Source organism: Temnothorax curvispinosus, unplaced genomic scaffold, assembly GCF_003070985.1.
Source record: "Temnothorax curvispinosus isolate PA1 unplaced genomic scaffold, ASM307098v1 QBEX01001264.1, whole genome shotgun sequence".
Classification (NCBI taxonomy): domain Eukaryota; kingdom Metazoa; phylum Arthropoda; class Insecta; order Hymenoptera; family Formicidae; genus Temnothorax; species Temnothorax curvispinosus.
The window spans coordinates 34,016-50,631 of record NW_020211044.1 but is presented as its reverse complement, the minus strand read 5'-3'; the positions used below and the strand labels follow the sequence as shown (position 1 = coordinate 50,631).

Genomic DNA, 16,616 nt, shown 5'->3' with positions numbered 1-16,616 from the left:
TTCCTTTCAAACGTTCGTTCTTAAAGATAAATAACTCAAGAATCCATTTTCACATATGAATTCTTCGCTTTTTTTATGTAAATAATACCAATAATAGCTATCGTGTATTACCGTGAAATTTATAATATTAACGATAGATAACAATCGGCAGTCGACATCAGCCGCAAGTCAGAACGCTCTTCAGCGTTGGCTCCTCGTCAAGTTCCTCGCCGATCTCGAAACGCGCGAAGTCAACGATCTCTGCACGCGTTTCCGCCAGCAATTGCTGCACGGAGAGACTAGGATCGAGCAGGAATTCCTGGTAGATCATGCACTGCTCCTCGTCCGCGTTGTTGTGCGGCTCGTCTACCCGCGGGTTTCCAATCTTCTGCGGATCCATGCCTACAAAGAAGAAAACAGTTGCGAATGCGTTGCGCTTCTTTTCGCCTTTCGATCCAACTATCCGAGTGTCTTCACAAACAAAACCTACCGATGATATGTTGGCAGAGCTGTGTACCCAGCATATTGTCATTTTCCTCGCACTTGATGGCCACGAGGGCGCCGTACTTGCCGAAGGACACGGGTATGGGATTCATCGGCGCCGGATGCGTGCAGCCGAACAGCGTCAGGTCCGGCGATCGTACGCTGATGGCGAGAGCGCGCCTCAGACTGATGTTTTCGCCCACGTTGCCGATCGTCAGGGCGGAATGGTCGCTCAGGGGCTTGCCATCCGTGGCCGGGAGGTTTTTGAGATTGTCCGCGTGAAAGATAGTCCGCTGCACTTCGTTCTGAATCTCTTGGGACTTCGCGTGACTCAGTACGGTGGAGACCACCACTTCTGCAAGATTATGAAACTTCTTGTTTCGCGCTACGAAGTCGGTCTCGCAGTTGATCTCGGCCAGCGCTGCGTGATGTCCGTCCACCGTCACCGTGATCAGCCCTTGGCTGGTGTTGCGGCCCTTCAGCTTGGCCGCCTGAGTCCAGCCGTACTGCTGCGCCTGTTCTCTCAGCCACTTTTCAGCCTGGAGCAAGGAAAAACTAAGAGGTTCCGTCATAAATCAATTGGAGTCGCAGGGGTGCATGCTGAAGCGGTCGTGGAATGCCTCTTACCTTATCCACATCGTTCTCGTGCAGCTCCAGGGCCTTCTTGCAGTTCGCAAAGGTGTAGCCAGTCTTCTTTCGCAGCTTAGCCAGCAGGGATTTGTTCGTGGCCTGCCAGAGCAGGCCGTTTGTGTGGATCAATCGGAATATCTGGGCCGGAATCATCTGAAGAATACCTTATGTTAGTGCCAGTTTCTGATACAACAAACAACTTAGGGAAATGCGTTAATTTGAGCGGCTGCATCTTGGGGCTACCAACTCTGTTTGATGTGAATGTAAAATACAGGGAAGAAAATGTCATGTAGACAAGATCAGGTCGTGAATCTTCATGGAAATCAAAGTCACATTGTGACACTTCGCGTAGTTTCGGTCTCGGGCTACTGCCACAATCGGCATGCAGGTGGTTCCTGGGACATAACCTAAAAGGGAAAATCGCACACCCGGGACTGCTTCTCACCGAAGGGGTGAAGGAACGAGATATGCGAACGCGAGAATTGTCTTTTCGCCGAAAGGTTCGCAAGATTTGTTAATTCTGCCGAATCGATCGACCACGTTGCCTAGAGACTGCGACCGAGGGTGCAGTTTGCTTTGCGGATCTCCATATAAGAATGACACGAAGACGCGAAGTGTGGCTCGCGCGAACGCGGATCGCAAATTAGCCGTTAATCACGCGAGATGCTAGCGAGTGAACATTCGTGAGAGATTGGGCTAGTTTTGCGAATTTAGAGCTATATCGCGGCGATTTAACGACGCAAAACGCTCACCGTGTTTGAAGGTTAAAGGTTAGAGTACAACACAGGTCCGTAATCATTCTTCCGTCAAGAGGGCGTTTTCGGGCCCCCTTTCATCTCACAATCTAATAAACGCAGATATATTGCTCAAATTCTGTTAAAATATCTGCAGTATAACATATTTCAGAAAAATTATGAATTATATTATAATATTGCAATCATGAATTTAATTAAGTATGTAGAATAATTTTATAAATATATATTATAGCGACGTAATAATTGTTATTGTGTATGTATTATTATTGTGTATATTTTATTATATATTATTACAAATATATTGTAATATATTTTATTTATATTATTTTATATTTTATTATAAAATTATGATATTTATATTATAACGTATTAAAAAATAATGTATTTTAAATTTACATTACATTATATATTTTATTATTTTTTACTATATTATTACATATATTATATCACATTATATTATTTTTATAAAAATTATTAGAGTTTTATTAAGTCGTATTTTCAATTTTAATTATGTAAATTTTAATAAAAATGATAATAATTATTTGAAATTAAAAAAAATGTCTTTTAACGTAAATAATTACCAACAATTGTATGATAAAAATCATGAGGAAATGCGCAGGGGCACCACCGTGCATGAACTACATTTGTTATCTACGTAGAAAAGGAATATTTTCCACAAGTTCAACAATGTTCATTATTCGTCAACCTTAGAAGCTCGTGAAAGAGTATACGAGCGGTTGTGTGTAAATATTATACGTTATACAATGCATACTCGTAAAACGAACAGAGAATACATCGAATGCTTTATAACTCGGAAATAAATAGTTTTTGGAGTAATGTTTATTAAGACTTTTATTTTCACGAGTACTACATACTCCTAAAATTTAGTACCACCTTTTTTCACCACACCTTGTACATAAAATTTTAAGTATCTGTTTGAAATAGAATATTTATAAAATGCAACTAGATAATTACTTCATACAAATGTTAGTAATTATTAATTCTTATTATTCACTCTAATATTAGACGAAGTTTTAAAATTAATGTCTCTAATTAAAATGTATTATTCTAGAAAGGTCGAGAGTAAGCTTGTAATTTCGCGCACAGTGAAATACTATTGTATATTTTTCAGAGATTCATTAAAAGTCTGTTAAATGTCGCTTCGTGACATTATTAATAGTCCGTAATTGCGATAAACATGGAAAGTTCTCGCTTGGAAAAAACGAAGGCACGAAAGTGCGAGTCCATCAAGGATGCGATTCTAATACCAAAGATCCTCGACACAATGGTGGAACCACTATTTTCTTTGCCATTGGACTTGATGAGTCCTAAAAGATGTAAGAGAAAAGGAGAGGCGCTAATCAAGAAGACGGGAAAGATGCAAAAATTTCGTGACGCTGCACCTCACACAGCGAAACGTCTACGCGAGGAGAAGTTTCGCAGGTATAATACAAAAAGCAAAAAGGGACCCCGAAACTTTATATTTCTAAGAGTAACTTCGAATTTACTTAGCGATCACAGTCAGTAATTAAACTATAAATTCTCAAGTACCGTCAGATCTGAACTTGCCGTAATCATCTTAAATTTATATTAATTAAATAAAATTATTCAATTAATATAAATTTATTTAATTACTTCAATTTAATATAAGATTTTAAAATTAATAAAATAAACTTATCATTAAAAATATATAAAATTTTAAATATATGCAGAGCATATATTTAATATATTAAGAGATAAATATTAGGCAAAAAATAATTCAAATAGAAATTTATTTAATTACTTTAATTTAATAAGATTATAAAATTAACAAAATAAAATAATCGTTAAATTATAAGATTATTAATATATGAGCATATTAAAAGAGATAAATGTTAAGCTAACTTAATATAAAGTGGAATAATTAGTTATTAATAATGTGAATTACGATAATAATAATAATAATAAATAATTATTGAGTTCTTTCGAAAGAAGTTTGAAGCTTTAATGAATCTCCTTGCGATTATAGATTTATGGTAGGTTTGATAGTGAAACCAGAGCTATCGGAGAAAGAGAAAGACGTGGATCTGAGCGATGACATGGACATCAATAGATATTATTATTATGTTTGCAACGGAGTCGATACGATTCACACGGTTAGCATCGAGGATGTCTTCGTCGAGGCGATACTCGATCTGGTTCCCGGCAGCCTGCGCGATAAATTTCCCGAATTTGCCAGTGATCTGATCCTCGAGATCAAGGAAGACTTCACGAAGAACATGAAGAAGGCCATCGTCGAGTTCGCGCTTACGGATCCTTCCGAGGTTAGATTAGGTGTTCCTGAGGAACATCCTTCAGAGGTTGGCCATCGCCAAAAAGGAATTGCATTATAAATTAGAACTTTTATATCAATTTCAGAATCAAATCAGGTCGGAGACAACTAAAGATAAACTTAATATTTTTATATTCACAAGATTTTGATAGAGTATAAGAAATATATTGAGTGTTATTTCAATATATAAAAAATGCAAGGTTTAAATCTTTTAAAGATATATAAATTTAAAGCGAGATGGAAACTATTCTAAATGGAAACTATTCTAAATAATTTATTAGTAGAGAGATTTTTCGTCTCAACATACAATATAGATAATTATTGTAGCAACAAATAATTTTTTTTACTTTACACTTGCTGTTAAATAATTTTTATTTTCCTTCTTTAGCATAATAATACTTGTTTCGTAAGCTCCAAAATAGAGTATTAGAGATCGGAGCTTTTGTCATCAGCGATTTAATTCTTGCCGATCGCGTTGCAGCTTGATGCGGTTCAGAAGGATGAGCGATGTATCCAGCCGGACTCGTGGAAACACATAGAACACTGTCGCGAAATTTTGTTCACCGATCTGTATTTAATAAATCCATGTATGCGGATGACGCTGGAACAGTGGGTCCGCGATTACAGGTATCAATCCGATTATTTATATGAATACACTTCGATTCGCGCTGTTGCTGTTTTAGCGAGAAACGGATTTTATGATTCTTTTCAGTCAATTTCGGCTGATTAATCTGGAGCACGTTGCCGCGCACGAGGAAAGCTGGGACCTGCCGAATTTTCATACCTTAATCACTCGTCAGATCGTTGCCAATCGGCGGATTCTGAAAAAAGACTGGTATAACGGGATTCAAGAGATATTTCTCGTGGTAAAGCATCAGAAAAGAATAATATTAATGATGTCGATAAAAAAGGCATTCCGTTAAAAAGTAAAATCAAACGAAGTAACAATTTATTTTGCTCGGTTCTTATTTCTGATTTTTTTCTCTGTTAATTGGAGCTTTTATGGACTTTCTATTTAGTTTTCTTATTTATCTAAGTATTTATTTATATAATTTCTGAATTAAAATTAAAATTAATTAACAGTTAATTCTTATCAAGTTTAACTTCTCATTTTTCTTGTTTATTTGTCTGTTGAATTCGCTCATTATCCGTATATAAAAAATTTGTTTACGAGCGAGAAGCATTCTTCGTTTCCATCGATTCCATTATCCCGTTCCTTTGCAGAATAATAGAAAGAAGATGGTGCCGAGCCCGTTGCGACGCAAGCAGTTCAAACGATTCTTCGATTGCGCCGGCAAGCTGATGGAGTCGCAGCTTTTAAGGGCCTGCAAGCGCTCTCTGCGGGATTTCGTTAATTACGTCGCGGACGGCAAGGTGAAATATATACGTATCTGCCTTCCGCAATCGATCGACGTGAAATCATTTCCATCAGACGGGGAAACACGCACGCGTTCGGCGTTTCCTTCCTCCGCTTATCCGCTTATACTGTCGCACGCGCGTTATTGAAACGCTCCGAGACACAATTTCCATCAATTTCTGCTTATCATGGCTTTTCAAGGCTCACTTGCTCATTTTACCTTAGGCCCCCATCTTGCGCGCGCGTAACCCAGATGTTACGACAATCAATTAAAGGTTTAAAAATAAACAATAGATGACATATTATGAACAAGTAGTCAGGAAAAGAAAGTTTTATTTAGCTCTTAGGTTTTGAGCCTTCAGCTTGGCTTTTATTTTATTCTTTGCAGATAAATAGATATTATTGTGATAATTAATTTTTCCTAGCATTTTCATTTTTGCAATTAATATCTCTTCTTATGTAAAGTCTTCGATTAATGTTTATCTTGCATTTCCTGCAGATTTTATGAGCGAATACTATTCAGGAGAATAATAATTTTAACAAATAAGGTACTTTTTCTTCGCCAGTGAGTAATACAATTAAACAACTCTTTTAATTTAACAAGCACGTTTGTGCTTGTTAAATTAATAAATACTGCCAGTTCGGTCGAAGTAAAGGAGTTGTTTAACAATAATAATTTTCTTTAGCTTTCTTAGGGTGCGTTCCACTTATCGCTCACAACACTCGTGAGCATCAATCATTTCGTCCTTGTTTAACATTTAACAAACAACAAGGATGAAATGATTCCACGAGCGTTGCGAGCGATAAGTGGAACGCACCTTTATATAGATTTTACACCTTCGATTTCGACTTTATCTGATTTTTGCAGATAAACAAGTATTATAATTTTTAATGTATAATATCTTTTTTTAGGATTTTTATTTTTGCCTTTATTTTGATTCTCATGAAAAGTCTTCGACAGAACGTATGTTCGGCAGAGCGCATTATTTCCTTTATGTGTTCCTCTACAGCCTGTAGCCTGTCGCTTTAAGGTGAGCATCGCCGTGGTCTCCAAGGAGCTCGCTTTTCAGCCATCCTTCGACAAATTCAAGAAATCACTTTGCGACATTCTCGAGGCGATATGCGACGCCGTGAGGAATTTTGAAAGATTGGAGACGCAGCTCTATCTCGATTGGGCGGGGCCTCAAGAATTTCTCAAGGTTTCGCATCACAAAATGTGGAGAACTGATTTCCTATTTTGAAACTTTTGATCGTAAAATAAGAATTGCAAAATAAAACTATTTTTCTTTATCTTTTAAGTCATTATTACGTTACTATTTAGAATATACTAATAACAATTTAATTCATTGTTTATACATAGATATATAATAAAACTATTATTAATAATTTTAATTTAAATATTGTAATAATTGTTATAATTATTATGTATACACCTAATAATTATTTAAAAAACCACAATTTTATAATTTATGATTTATGATGTAACAAAGAAATTATATATACATACACGTATAATTATATTTTTTACATAATAATTCGTAAATTATAAAATACTCATCTTTTAAAGTATTATTACATACAGTTGTCTGTGCGTTTCGCAGCCGCAGATATCGCAGCCCATCGTGGAGAAGCTCAAGGGACAGATAAATCAGCTGATCGATCGCGAAAGAATAATCCCGGAGCGGAAGATGGCAGAATTGAGAAAGTGCTTATCGATCCTATTGTAGTAGGCGGCTGTGATAAACTGTATGATAACGTAATTTCTCCGTTTTTTTCCTTACAGATACGAGCACCTCTACAACGACGAGGAGCTCGACCGGACGGAGGCTTTCTTGCTGAACGAGAAGATGAAGCTGGGGGAGTACGAAAAGAAAATTAAACTCTATCACGATCTCGCCGGAAGAATACCAATCGAGATCGAGAGGACCGTCTTTGCGGGATTCTTCGAAGTTTCCCACGCGCCCTTCGTTAGGGCCGTGGTGGAGAATGTCGAACGTTTCGAAGGGCTTCTAGTTCATTGCCTTGTCGACCGATATCAGAATACGACGAAGAAGTGAATGTTATAGTTAATATTAATTAGTTAGAAACTAATAAAAATAATGAATTGCGTAAAATTAAAGATAAGAATCAACAAAAAGCGCTTTAAAAAAGCATAAATTTTGCAATTTTTTTCTTGGCTCCAATAAAACGAATCTTTTCGAAACTTGTTCAACAATATCTACAACCACGTTTTTCGAATTTTCGTACAAGATAGAGAAAAATCTATTTGACTAATCGACTTGGTCCAAGATTTTTTAGTTACATAATTGCATTCTCTTTTATGTGAACCTAAAAAAATTTTTTAATATCGAAAATTAAACTAATTGTGAGACTTTAAAGAAAAAGTTACGATTTTCGCCAAAAATATTTAACTTAATTGTTTTAAAAAAAAGTTGTTAAATTTAATTTTTTAATAAATCTCTTAGATTCACATATATAGAAGAGAATTAATGCAATTATGTAACTAAAAAATCTTGGATCAAATCAATTAGTCAAATAGATTTTTCTCTATCTTGTACGAGAATTCAAAAAACGTGGTTGCAGATATTGCTGAACATTTAATACTAAAAATCAATATTTTTGTATAAAAATTTTTTTTTGTTAATGTCAAAATGTGTGATAAAACACCCCAAAAGTTTCGAAAAGATTCGTTTTATTGGAACCGAGAAAAAAATTGTAAAAATTATGCTTTTTTTTAGCATTCTAATTCAGGCTCCCCCCTTACAATATTAATAATAAATATATTATATATACGTACAAAATTATTTACAGATTGATTAATCATTATTTTTATATTTCTTGCAGAGTATATAGGTCATTGTAATAATTGCGCAAAATTTGAATTTTGTATATAAATTATTTTATTTTCTATTATCTATTTATACGCAATATTTATTACAATGAAACGTGCACAGGATGTAATTTTTGTATTTAGCGCGCGGGAGTAACTTTAATTGCGGAGTAACTTTGGAGTTATCCCGTGCAAAGTTAATTTCGCAGTTTCATCGACGATTCTCTCTATCCCGAAACGTTATATGGAGTTCAATTCTCTCAAACTAAATCTGTATTCCAGTATCATAGCGGAATATGAAGCTATATCCGAGCGAGTCCTGACCCCGCCTCCCAATACCGCGGCTCTGATGGAACTCATCAAGTTCGTCCGAACTACCAGTGACGTCACTCTAAAGAGCCTGGAGCTCAGACTGCTGGACGTGATCGAGCACATCGCGTTCCTGTCGGATTACTGGTTGCTAACGGAGAGCGAGATAAGTAACAACAGCGTGGCCTTTCAATGGTATCACAGAATGCCCCAGATTTTCGAGGACAACCGGGTGATCATTGAGAACAAGACGCAGGAGTACCAAGATGCGCTGAAAGGTTGACCCAACGATACTCCGATCTCACTGTTGAATATTAATGGATAAAATTTAAATTGCAGCACACCCTTGAGTTAGATAACATTTTGTTATTTTTAATTATTATGTGTATCAAAATTTATTATTTTAACACAAAATAATATTTAATAGTATTTTATAGTATGTTACAGTATTTTAACACAAAATAGTATTTTATATTAGGTATTTTTTTAACTTTATTAGTAATTAACTTTAATTAAATTAATTATTGGTTTAATTAAATTAATTGGTTTAATTAAATTAACGACATATTGAGTTAGGAGCAGTGGCGATCTATAGGAATGGTTAAAAATGACTAAATTTGAGAATAACTTGACGCTGTAAATTTAACAGTGCTCGATAATAATCTTGATTAATTTAATCAATTAAACTTTTCTCATAATTTGAACCGAGGCGCGTAGGATTTGCTGTCCAAAAATAAATTTATTTTTTTCCAAAAATATCAATCACGTGTATTTAAAAATTGAACATCTGACTTTTCAGAGTAACAGTTGATTAAAAATCGATCGCGAACTCGTTGAAAATCTTTTATATTTATGCGTGGTTTGCATCCGCATTTTTCCAAATCAATTTTTAACGTTAACATTACGCACTATGATAAATATTTCGAAAGGCAGAGTTCGTTTTTTTATTTTTACAGTCAGATATCAGAAGTTCGAGGAGGAATTGGACTCGTATGTGAAACAAGTGGAGGAGATGCAATACTGGGGCGACATCGATGAGGTGTATCGGTATCAGCGTAGGGCGCAGAATTTGGAAAACCGGCTGATCACGGCGATGGACAAGATCGACAAGTTCAACGAGGAGGAGGTCGCTTTTGGCTGGGAGATCACACAGTATCCTCTGCGGAAACGGATCGCCGATCGTCTGCAACCCTTCAAGAAGCTCTTCGACTGCATCTGCGAGTATTTGACCAAATACGACAAATGGATTAACAGTACAATCGGCACTTATAATCCCGAAGACATCGACAACGACGTAGGAACGTATTACAGGTCGATACGCATCTAAAAAGTTATAATAAAATTATGAGATTAGATATTGCAATAAAAATAAGAAGTCTTGATAAAAATAGAAAATATATGAATGAGAATATTTAAAACTACTGTATATCTATCTTTTTCTACAATTACTCGGCTATAATGTTAAAATTAATATAATTTTAGTAGTTATTTAACGTAGTTCGGATATTATTATTACGCCGCACATATCGCTTTGGTTTTTTGACGATGAAATCGGATTCAGGACGATCTACAAGCTGGAGAAAGCGTTTCAAGAACCGGACGTGCGTGAGCTGGCAGCCTCGGTTCGAGAGAGAATCGAGGAGTTTAAGGATCGGGTGCCAGCAGTAATGACTCTGGGCAATCCCGGGATGAAAGCGCGACATTGGGATCAAGTTTCGGCGATCGCGGGCGTTCCCATTAAGTTCGACGCCGATCTGACGCTGGGCAAGGTCCTGGCTATGGGTCTGGACGCTTATATCGCGCAGTTTGAGGGTGTTTCTGAAGCCGCCACGAAGGAAGACACTTTGGAGAAGGGCATGGACAAGATGCAGCGGGACTGGACCGATCTGACCTTTACGGTGAATCCTTACAAGGACACCGGCACTTATGTCATCGCCGGCGTCGACGAGATACAGCTTTTGCTGGATGATCACATTACGAAGGCGGTGACCATCAAGAACTCGCCTTACATTAAGCCTTTCGAGGCCCGAATAATGTGAGCTTAATTGCAAGATTTTGACGCTGAAAATAATGAATTAACGTTTCCAAGAATCTTAAATTTTATTTTATTTTAATATATTTTCTTTATATCGTGTATATTATCTGTTTCATGTTTTATTTCTAAAAAATATTATGTGATTTTATATTTTTATTATTGCATTATAATTTATTTGTAATGTTATTTGTATAATTGTTACCTGTTTCTTGTTTTGATTATTATGAGTTGGAATTTTATTAACTGTACATTTATAAAAATTATTTAATATTGTTACGTAATACTTTTCAATTGCAGTAAATGGGAGAAGACGTTGCACTTGCTGGAGGATATTCTGGATCAGTGGCTGAAGGTACAGGGCACGTGGATGTACTTGGAGCCAATCTTCACCTCGCCGGATATTCAACAGCAGATGCCAGAAGAAGGAAGGAAGTTTGCACAGGTCGATAAAATATGGCGGGACATCATGAAGAATGTTCACGGCGAGCCGCATGTTCTCGCTATCGTCGAGATCGAAAAGATGCTGGAACGGCTGAAGAAGAGTTTCGGGCTATTAGAACTGATTCAAAAAGGTCTGAACGATTACTTGGAGAAGAAGAGACTCTTCTTCCCCAGGTTTTTCTTCCTTTCCAACGACGAGCTGCTGGAGATCCTTTCCGAGACGAAGGATCCCACGCGGTAAGTCATTTATAATATATCAAGTTAAAAACTTTCAAGTGTATAATGATAATAATAATCAGCAAGTAATTTTATATAGTTTCTAATTTTATACGTATATAAAATTTATAATAATTGTAATTTTATACAGTTTGATCTTATATGCATATATATTAATTTTAATTTTACTGAAAGGGATAAAGTAGACTATTTTTCATTTAATTAATTTAAAAAAAAATAAAATTATTATTTATTTGTGATATTTTATTTCAAGAATTATTACTATTTTTTATTGAATGAAACTGTGTTCTGCAGTGTGCAGCCGCACTTGAAGAAATGCTTCGAGGGTATAGCTCGACTGAAGTTCAACGAAGACCTCGAGGTGCTGGCGATGCGATCCACAGAAGGCGAGGAGGTTGATATCCTAGAAATCATATCCACTTCCATCGCTAGGGGTCAAGTCGAGAAATGGCTGATCGAGCTCGAGACCGAGATGCGGAAGAGCGTGCGCCACATGGTGCACCAAGCGATCGTGGCGTACCACATCAAGGCGAGGACGGCCTGGGTCCTCGAGTGGCCCGGCCAGACCGTTCTCTGCGTGGATCAGACGTATTGGACGCAACAAGTCGAGGAGGCCATGTTGAAGGGTGTGGCCGGGCTGAAAAGATACTTGGACCAGTGCCAAGAGGAGCTAAACGATATCATTCTACTGATCAGGGGAACTCTCTCGAAGCAGAATCGCATCACCTTGGGTACGTAATTAAACGACGATGGTCGTGTAACTTTTAAAACTTTTGGGTGCATTTTTGACAATTTTTTTTTATATTAATTGAAAATTCCTCTTGATGTTTGTCTTTTTCAGAGGCGCTAGTTACTTTGGATGTTCACAGCAAGGACGTCCTCGCGGAACTGTACAAAGAGCAAGTGGTAAAAAATACCGACTTCAGATGGCTGTGCCAACTTAGATACTATTGGCTGGTATGACTATCTAGTTAATATTAAAATTATATTTAATAACAGTCAAAGTGCGTTGCAAAATCTTACAATGTATCTTCTACTATTTTTTGTAATACAAAGAGTTTTAGTTTTTTACAAATTTGAAAAAAATATTGTAATATATAATCTACTAAACTACATATTTAATTTTACTAAATTAATTTACTTAATTAAATTAATTGGTTTTATTAAATCTTTATAATTACATTAGCGCTTATGATTACAATTGAAATACAATTCACATCAGTAACGTGCCAAATTAATCTGTTACATTTATTTTATCTTCAACTTTATGTTTTACTTTTGATTCTTCTGCTCGAGCAGGAAGACAACATGTGGGCGTACATGATCAACTCGTACATACGTTACGGTTGCGAGTACCTCGGCAATACGTCTCGTCTGGTGATCACACCTCTGACGGATCGATGCTACCGCACCCTCTTCGGCGCTCTGAGCCTTCACCTGGGCGGCGCGCCCGAAGGACCGGCCGGTACCGGCAAAACGGAGACCACGAAGGACCTGGCGAAGGCGGTCGCCAAACAGTGCGTGGTCTTCAACTGCTCCGAGGGCCTCGACTACATCGCGCTGGGCAAGTTCTTCAAGGGCCTCGCCTCGTGCGGCGCCTGGTCCTGCTTCGACGAGTTCAATCGAATCGACCTGGAGGTCCTGTCGGTCGTGGCTCAGCAGATCCTGACGATTCAGTGCGCGATCAACGCCGGCACCGAGAAGATGATTTTCGAGGGCACGGAGATCTACCTCGACCCCACCTGCGCCATATTCATCACCATGAATCCGGGCTACGCTGGCAGAACCGAGCTGCCGGACAATCTCAAGGCCCTCTTCCGCCCGGTGGCGATGATGGTGCCCGATTATGCTCTCATCGCGGAGAATACTCTGTACTCTTATGGCTTCTACAACGGCAGACCGTTAGCCGTAAAAATTGTCACCGCTTACAAGTTGTGCTCGGAGCAGCTCAGCAGTCAGCATCATTATGATTACGGCATGAGGGCGGTTAAATCCGTGCTGATCGCTGCCGGCAATCTGAAGCTTCGTTATCCCGACGAGTCCGAGGATATCTTGATGCTGAGGAGTATTCTGGACGTTAATCTGCCGAAGTTTCTGGTTCACGATCTGCCGCTCTTCGAGGGTAGATTTTTCTTTAATTTTTTTCATTTGGAGGTGAAATTATTTCTCCGATTATTTGACTCGTTTTGCGCAAAATTTTTGCTGAAACATGTGTATCGTACAATTTTAAAATCTATATTATCAAAAGTAAATTATATAATTTTTTTTCTAATTTAAATATTGTTTCTAACTTTGCTATTTTAGAGTTTACTACATTTTTTAAAGAAAAGGATAAAGGAAGAAAATAAATTGATTAATTTCGTATTGTAATAAAAATCATGGAGAAACTCAGAAAATATCCTGTTATAAATTTGATAAAGAATTACAAGCTTTGGTAATCAAACATCAATATCCAATGGATCTTTTTTAATGCCAGGGATAGCTTCGGATTTGTTTCCCGGCGTCGTGCTGCCGACGCCGGATTACACGCACATCAACGCGTGCACGCGGGATGCGTGCGCCGCGGCGAATCTGCAATGCACGGACCACTTTTTAGAGAAGATCCAGCAGATCTACGAGATGATGATCGTGCGCCACGGCTTCATGATCGTCGGGCTGCCGTTCGGTGGCAAGACCTCGGCCTACAGGATGTTAGCGGACTGCCTCGGCCTTTTGGAGGACAGGGGATTGATGGACGAGCATCGCGTCGAGATCACCGTCATTAATCCCAAGGCCATCACGATGGGCCAATTGTATGGCCAATTCGATCCTGCGTCGCACGAGTGGAGCGACGGTGTTCTGGCGGTGTCCTACCGAGCCTTCGCCACTTCCGTTAATCCGAACAGGAAGTGGCTGGTCTTCGACGGCCCGGTGGATGCACTTTGGATCGAGAACATGAACACGGTATTGGACGACAACAAGAAGCTTTGCCTCACATCTGGAGAGATCATCCAGCTCGCGCCTACGACGAACTTGATTTTCGAGCCCATGGATTTAGAGGTAAACCGCGTGAGGTATTTCTCGAGACATTTTACATTTTATCAAAATCCGTTCGTAAACAATAGCCATCTTATCATTGTTGAATTTGGTTTATGTAGAAAGGTAGTTTATAAGATAAAGAGCTGAATTTTATTACTTATGAAATTTATGGGAAAGTATTTTTTTATGAATTCACATAAGTGTAAAATATTTATGTCTAGAAAAAACTTTAAATTAACTTTATTGAAAAGAATAGATATTCAAGGTTTAAATCAATTTATATTTAAGCTTTAAAATTTAGCTGAAACTTAGGAATTAGAATTTAATAATCGCAACTCACAAAATAACAGGATTTGGAATTTGCAGCACTCCTAATACTTACTACTAAAATTGTATATCCAAAAAATTAACAAATTTAAATATAATATAAAAACTTATCTCTTCTTGATTATCTCTTTTTGAAATTTTATGGTATTGTATCTCGTTTAATTTTTCTAATTGCGAAAGTGTGACATTTATTAGTAACAAGATAAAAATCTGGAGTAAATGGGTGTTCAAACACTTTATTAGAATATCCTTCTTATCAGGTTGCGTCGCCTGCCACGGTGTCACGGTGTGGTATGATCTACATGGAACCGGTGAGTCTGGGCTGGACGCCACTTTTGACGTCGTGGCTGAATACATTACCTCCCAGTTTCACCGAGGAAATTAGAAGCCATTTGAAGGGCATGTACTTGCGCTTTTGTCCGCCTCTGTTGCATCTGATTCGCCGTTGCGGCGCAAAGGTGAGAGCGCGGCGTCATTAAAGCTGACTCTTTCCTTCGAAATTCGAAGCATTCAAATTTTTCCCAATTTGCACCCTGATCCGCCTTTCTAGATTTATGCATAACACTGGAGAATATCTTGTTGTTAGGAAAAGAATAAACAAATGAACTTCGCGTATTGCGCACCTCGGAGAAACTTTTCTCGTTTCCGTCGGAAATTACGTGTTCTCACGGTCTGTCCGCCCGCAGGAAATGATAACGATGCCGGATGCTAATCTAACGCGCTCGGTTATGTACTTGTACGACTGCTTCCTGGACGATTTTCGCGACGAGAAGTACGTGAGCGCGCTCTCCGACTTGGACATGAGAGCGCAAGTGGAAGTGAGTTTAAATTATATTTACATAAATTGTGAAACCACTGGGCATTTTTTCACTTTTATAATTACTTTAATTCTGTTCAATTTTAAATTAACAAAAAATTCTTATTAAAAATATATATTCTAAAAAAAAAAAAAAGCAGTTTGTTTCTTTTTATTGATCTCATTAATAACAATAATGTCAATAAGTTAAACAAAAAAAGAATAACGAATAATTAATCTTAATTTATACAGTTACTTTAATTCTGTTCAATTTTTAATTAAAGTTTATAATTAAAAATTTATTTTTTCTACAACTGCAAAAAATACATTTTACTTTTTATTTATTTTATCAATAATAAAACATTTGAACACATTATAATTAGTTATGTTAAATTAATAACCAGCATTTACAGATTTTATGTTTGTAAATTATATACTAAACTCACCGACATTTTGATCAATTTCATAAAGCACTAAGTTTAATTTTAGTGAAAGATCACTTAGGAAGAGATATTCTTCGATGTATAGGGCTGCTTCTTTTTCTCATGCATCTGGACGATGGGTGTCACATTGATGGTCAACTACCGCGAGTGGTTTAGTATGCTCTTCAGGGCGTTGGCGGAACGCGAATTTCCGCGGGAAGTGCGTCAACGCTTCGGCATCTCGCCGGAAATTGACGATCTGAAGAAACCCTACATAGTCCCACTACCGACCACTGGTTCGGTCTTCGACTATAAGTACATCAAGGAGGGTAAAGGCAGGTGGAAACTCTGGCTGGAGGATTTGAAGGACGTTCCGCCGATCCCCAGGGATATGCCGGTGAATCAGATTATCATCTCCACGGTGGAGACCGTTCGATACTTTCATCTCTTCTCGTACCTCGTCCGCCATCATAAACCGGTCCTTCTGGTCGGGCCGACGGGCACCGGAAAGTCCGTCTACATCATGGAGTTCCTGCTGAAGAGGAACAATCCTGAGATCTTCAAACCGCTCTTCGTGATATTTTCGGCGCAGACTACTGCCAATCAGACGCAAGATATCATCATGAGCAAGCTGGACCGAAGAAAGAAAGGTTCGTCGATTTATTCTGTTTTAATTTTATTGGAAT

At 37.7% G+C, this 16,616-nt stretch overlaps 2 protein-coding genes across 5 annotated transcripts in view; one reads left to right on the top strand and one right to left on the bottom strand.

The window, feature by feature from the left end:
- Positions 1 to 6: 6 nt before the first annotated feature.
- On the bottom strand, positions 7 to 1,897 carry LOC112461902 (elongation factor Ts, mitochondrial). 4 transcript variants are annotated; one of them, XM_025027337.1, is made up of 4 exons: positions 1,845 to 1,897; positions 1,090 to 1,245; positions 470 to 1,001; positions 7 to 381 (listed from the first exon to the last, which is right to left on the bottom strand). In XM_025027337.1, the coding sequence occupies exons 2-4, from the start codon at positions 1,243 to 1,245 to the stop codon at positions 158 to 160; spliced, it is 912 nt and encodes a 303-aa protein (XP_024883105.1). In that variant the 5' UTR covers positions 1,845 to 1,897; the 3' UTR covers positions 7 to 157. The 4 variants fall into 4 exon arrangements, with proteins under 4 accessions (XP_024883105.1, XP_024883099.1, XP_024883114.1 ...); XM_025027331.1 differs by lacking the exon at positions 1,845 to 1,897 and adding an exon at positions 1,340 to 1,836; XM_025027346.1 differs by lacking the exon at positions 1,845 to 1,897 and adding an exon at positions 1,538 to 1,836.
- A 1,148-nt stretch (positions 1,898 to 3,045) lies between these two features.
- The window catches only part of LOC112461935 (dynein heavy chain 7, axonemal-like), a 29,380-nt gene continuing 15,809 nt past the window's right edge, over positions 3,046 to 16,616 (top strand). The window contains exons 1-19 of the mRNA XM_025027395.1: positions 3,046 to 3,290; positions 3,856 to 4,150; positions 4,640 to 4,785; positions 4,871 to 5,024; positions 5,383 to 5,532; positions 6,526 to 6,714; positions 7,117 to 7,220; positions 7,299 to 7,568; positions 8,628 to 8,932; positions 9,611 to 9,965; positions 10,216 to 10,689; positions 10,987 to 11,367; positions 11,662 to 12,098; positions 12,209 to 12,324; positions 12,667 to 13,489; positions 13,844 to 14,406; positions 14,973 to 15,170; positions 15,399 to 15,530; positions 16,037 to 16,580. Coding sequence (XP_024883163.1) covers positions 3,046 to 3,290; positions 3,856 to 4,150; positions 4,640 to 4,785; positions 4,871 to 5,024; positions 5,383 to 5,532; positions 6,526 to 6,714; positions 7,117 to 7,220; positions 7,299 to 7,568; positions 8,628 to 8,932; positions 9,611 to 9,965; positions 10,216 to 10,689; positions 10,987 to 11,367; positions 11,662 to 12,098; positions 12,209 to 12,324; positions 12,667 to 13,489; positions 13,844 to 14,406; positions 14,973 to 15,170; positions 15,399 to 15,530; positions 16,037 to 16,580 — 5,881 coding nt within the window. The remainder of the gene's footprint in view (positions 3,291 to 3,855; positions 4,151 to 4,639; positions 4,786 to 4,870; positions 5,025 to 5,382; positions 5,533 to 6,525; positions 6,715 to 7,116; positions 7,221 to 7,298; positions 7,569 to 8,627; positions 8,933 to 9,610; positions 9,966 to 10,215; positions 10,690 to 10,986; positions 11,368 to 11,661; positions 12,099 to 12,208; positions 12,325 to 12,666; positions 13,490 to 13,843; positions 14,407 to 14,972; positions 15,171 to 15,398; positions 15,531 to 16,036; positions 16,581 to 16,616) is intronic.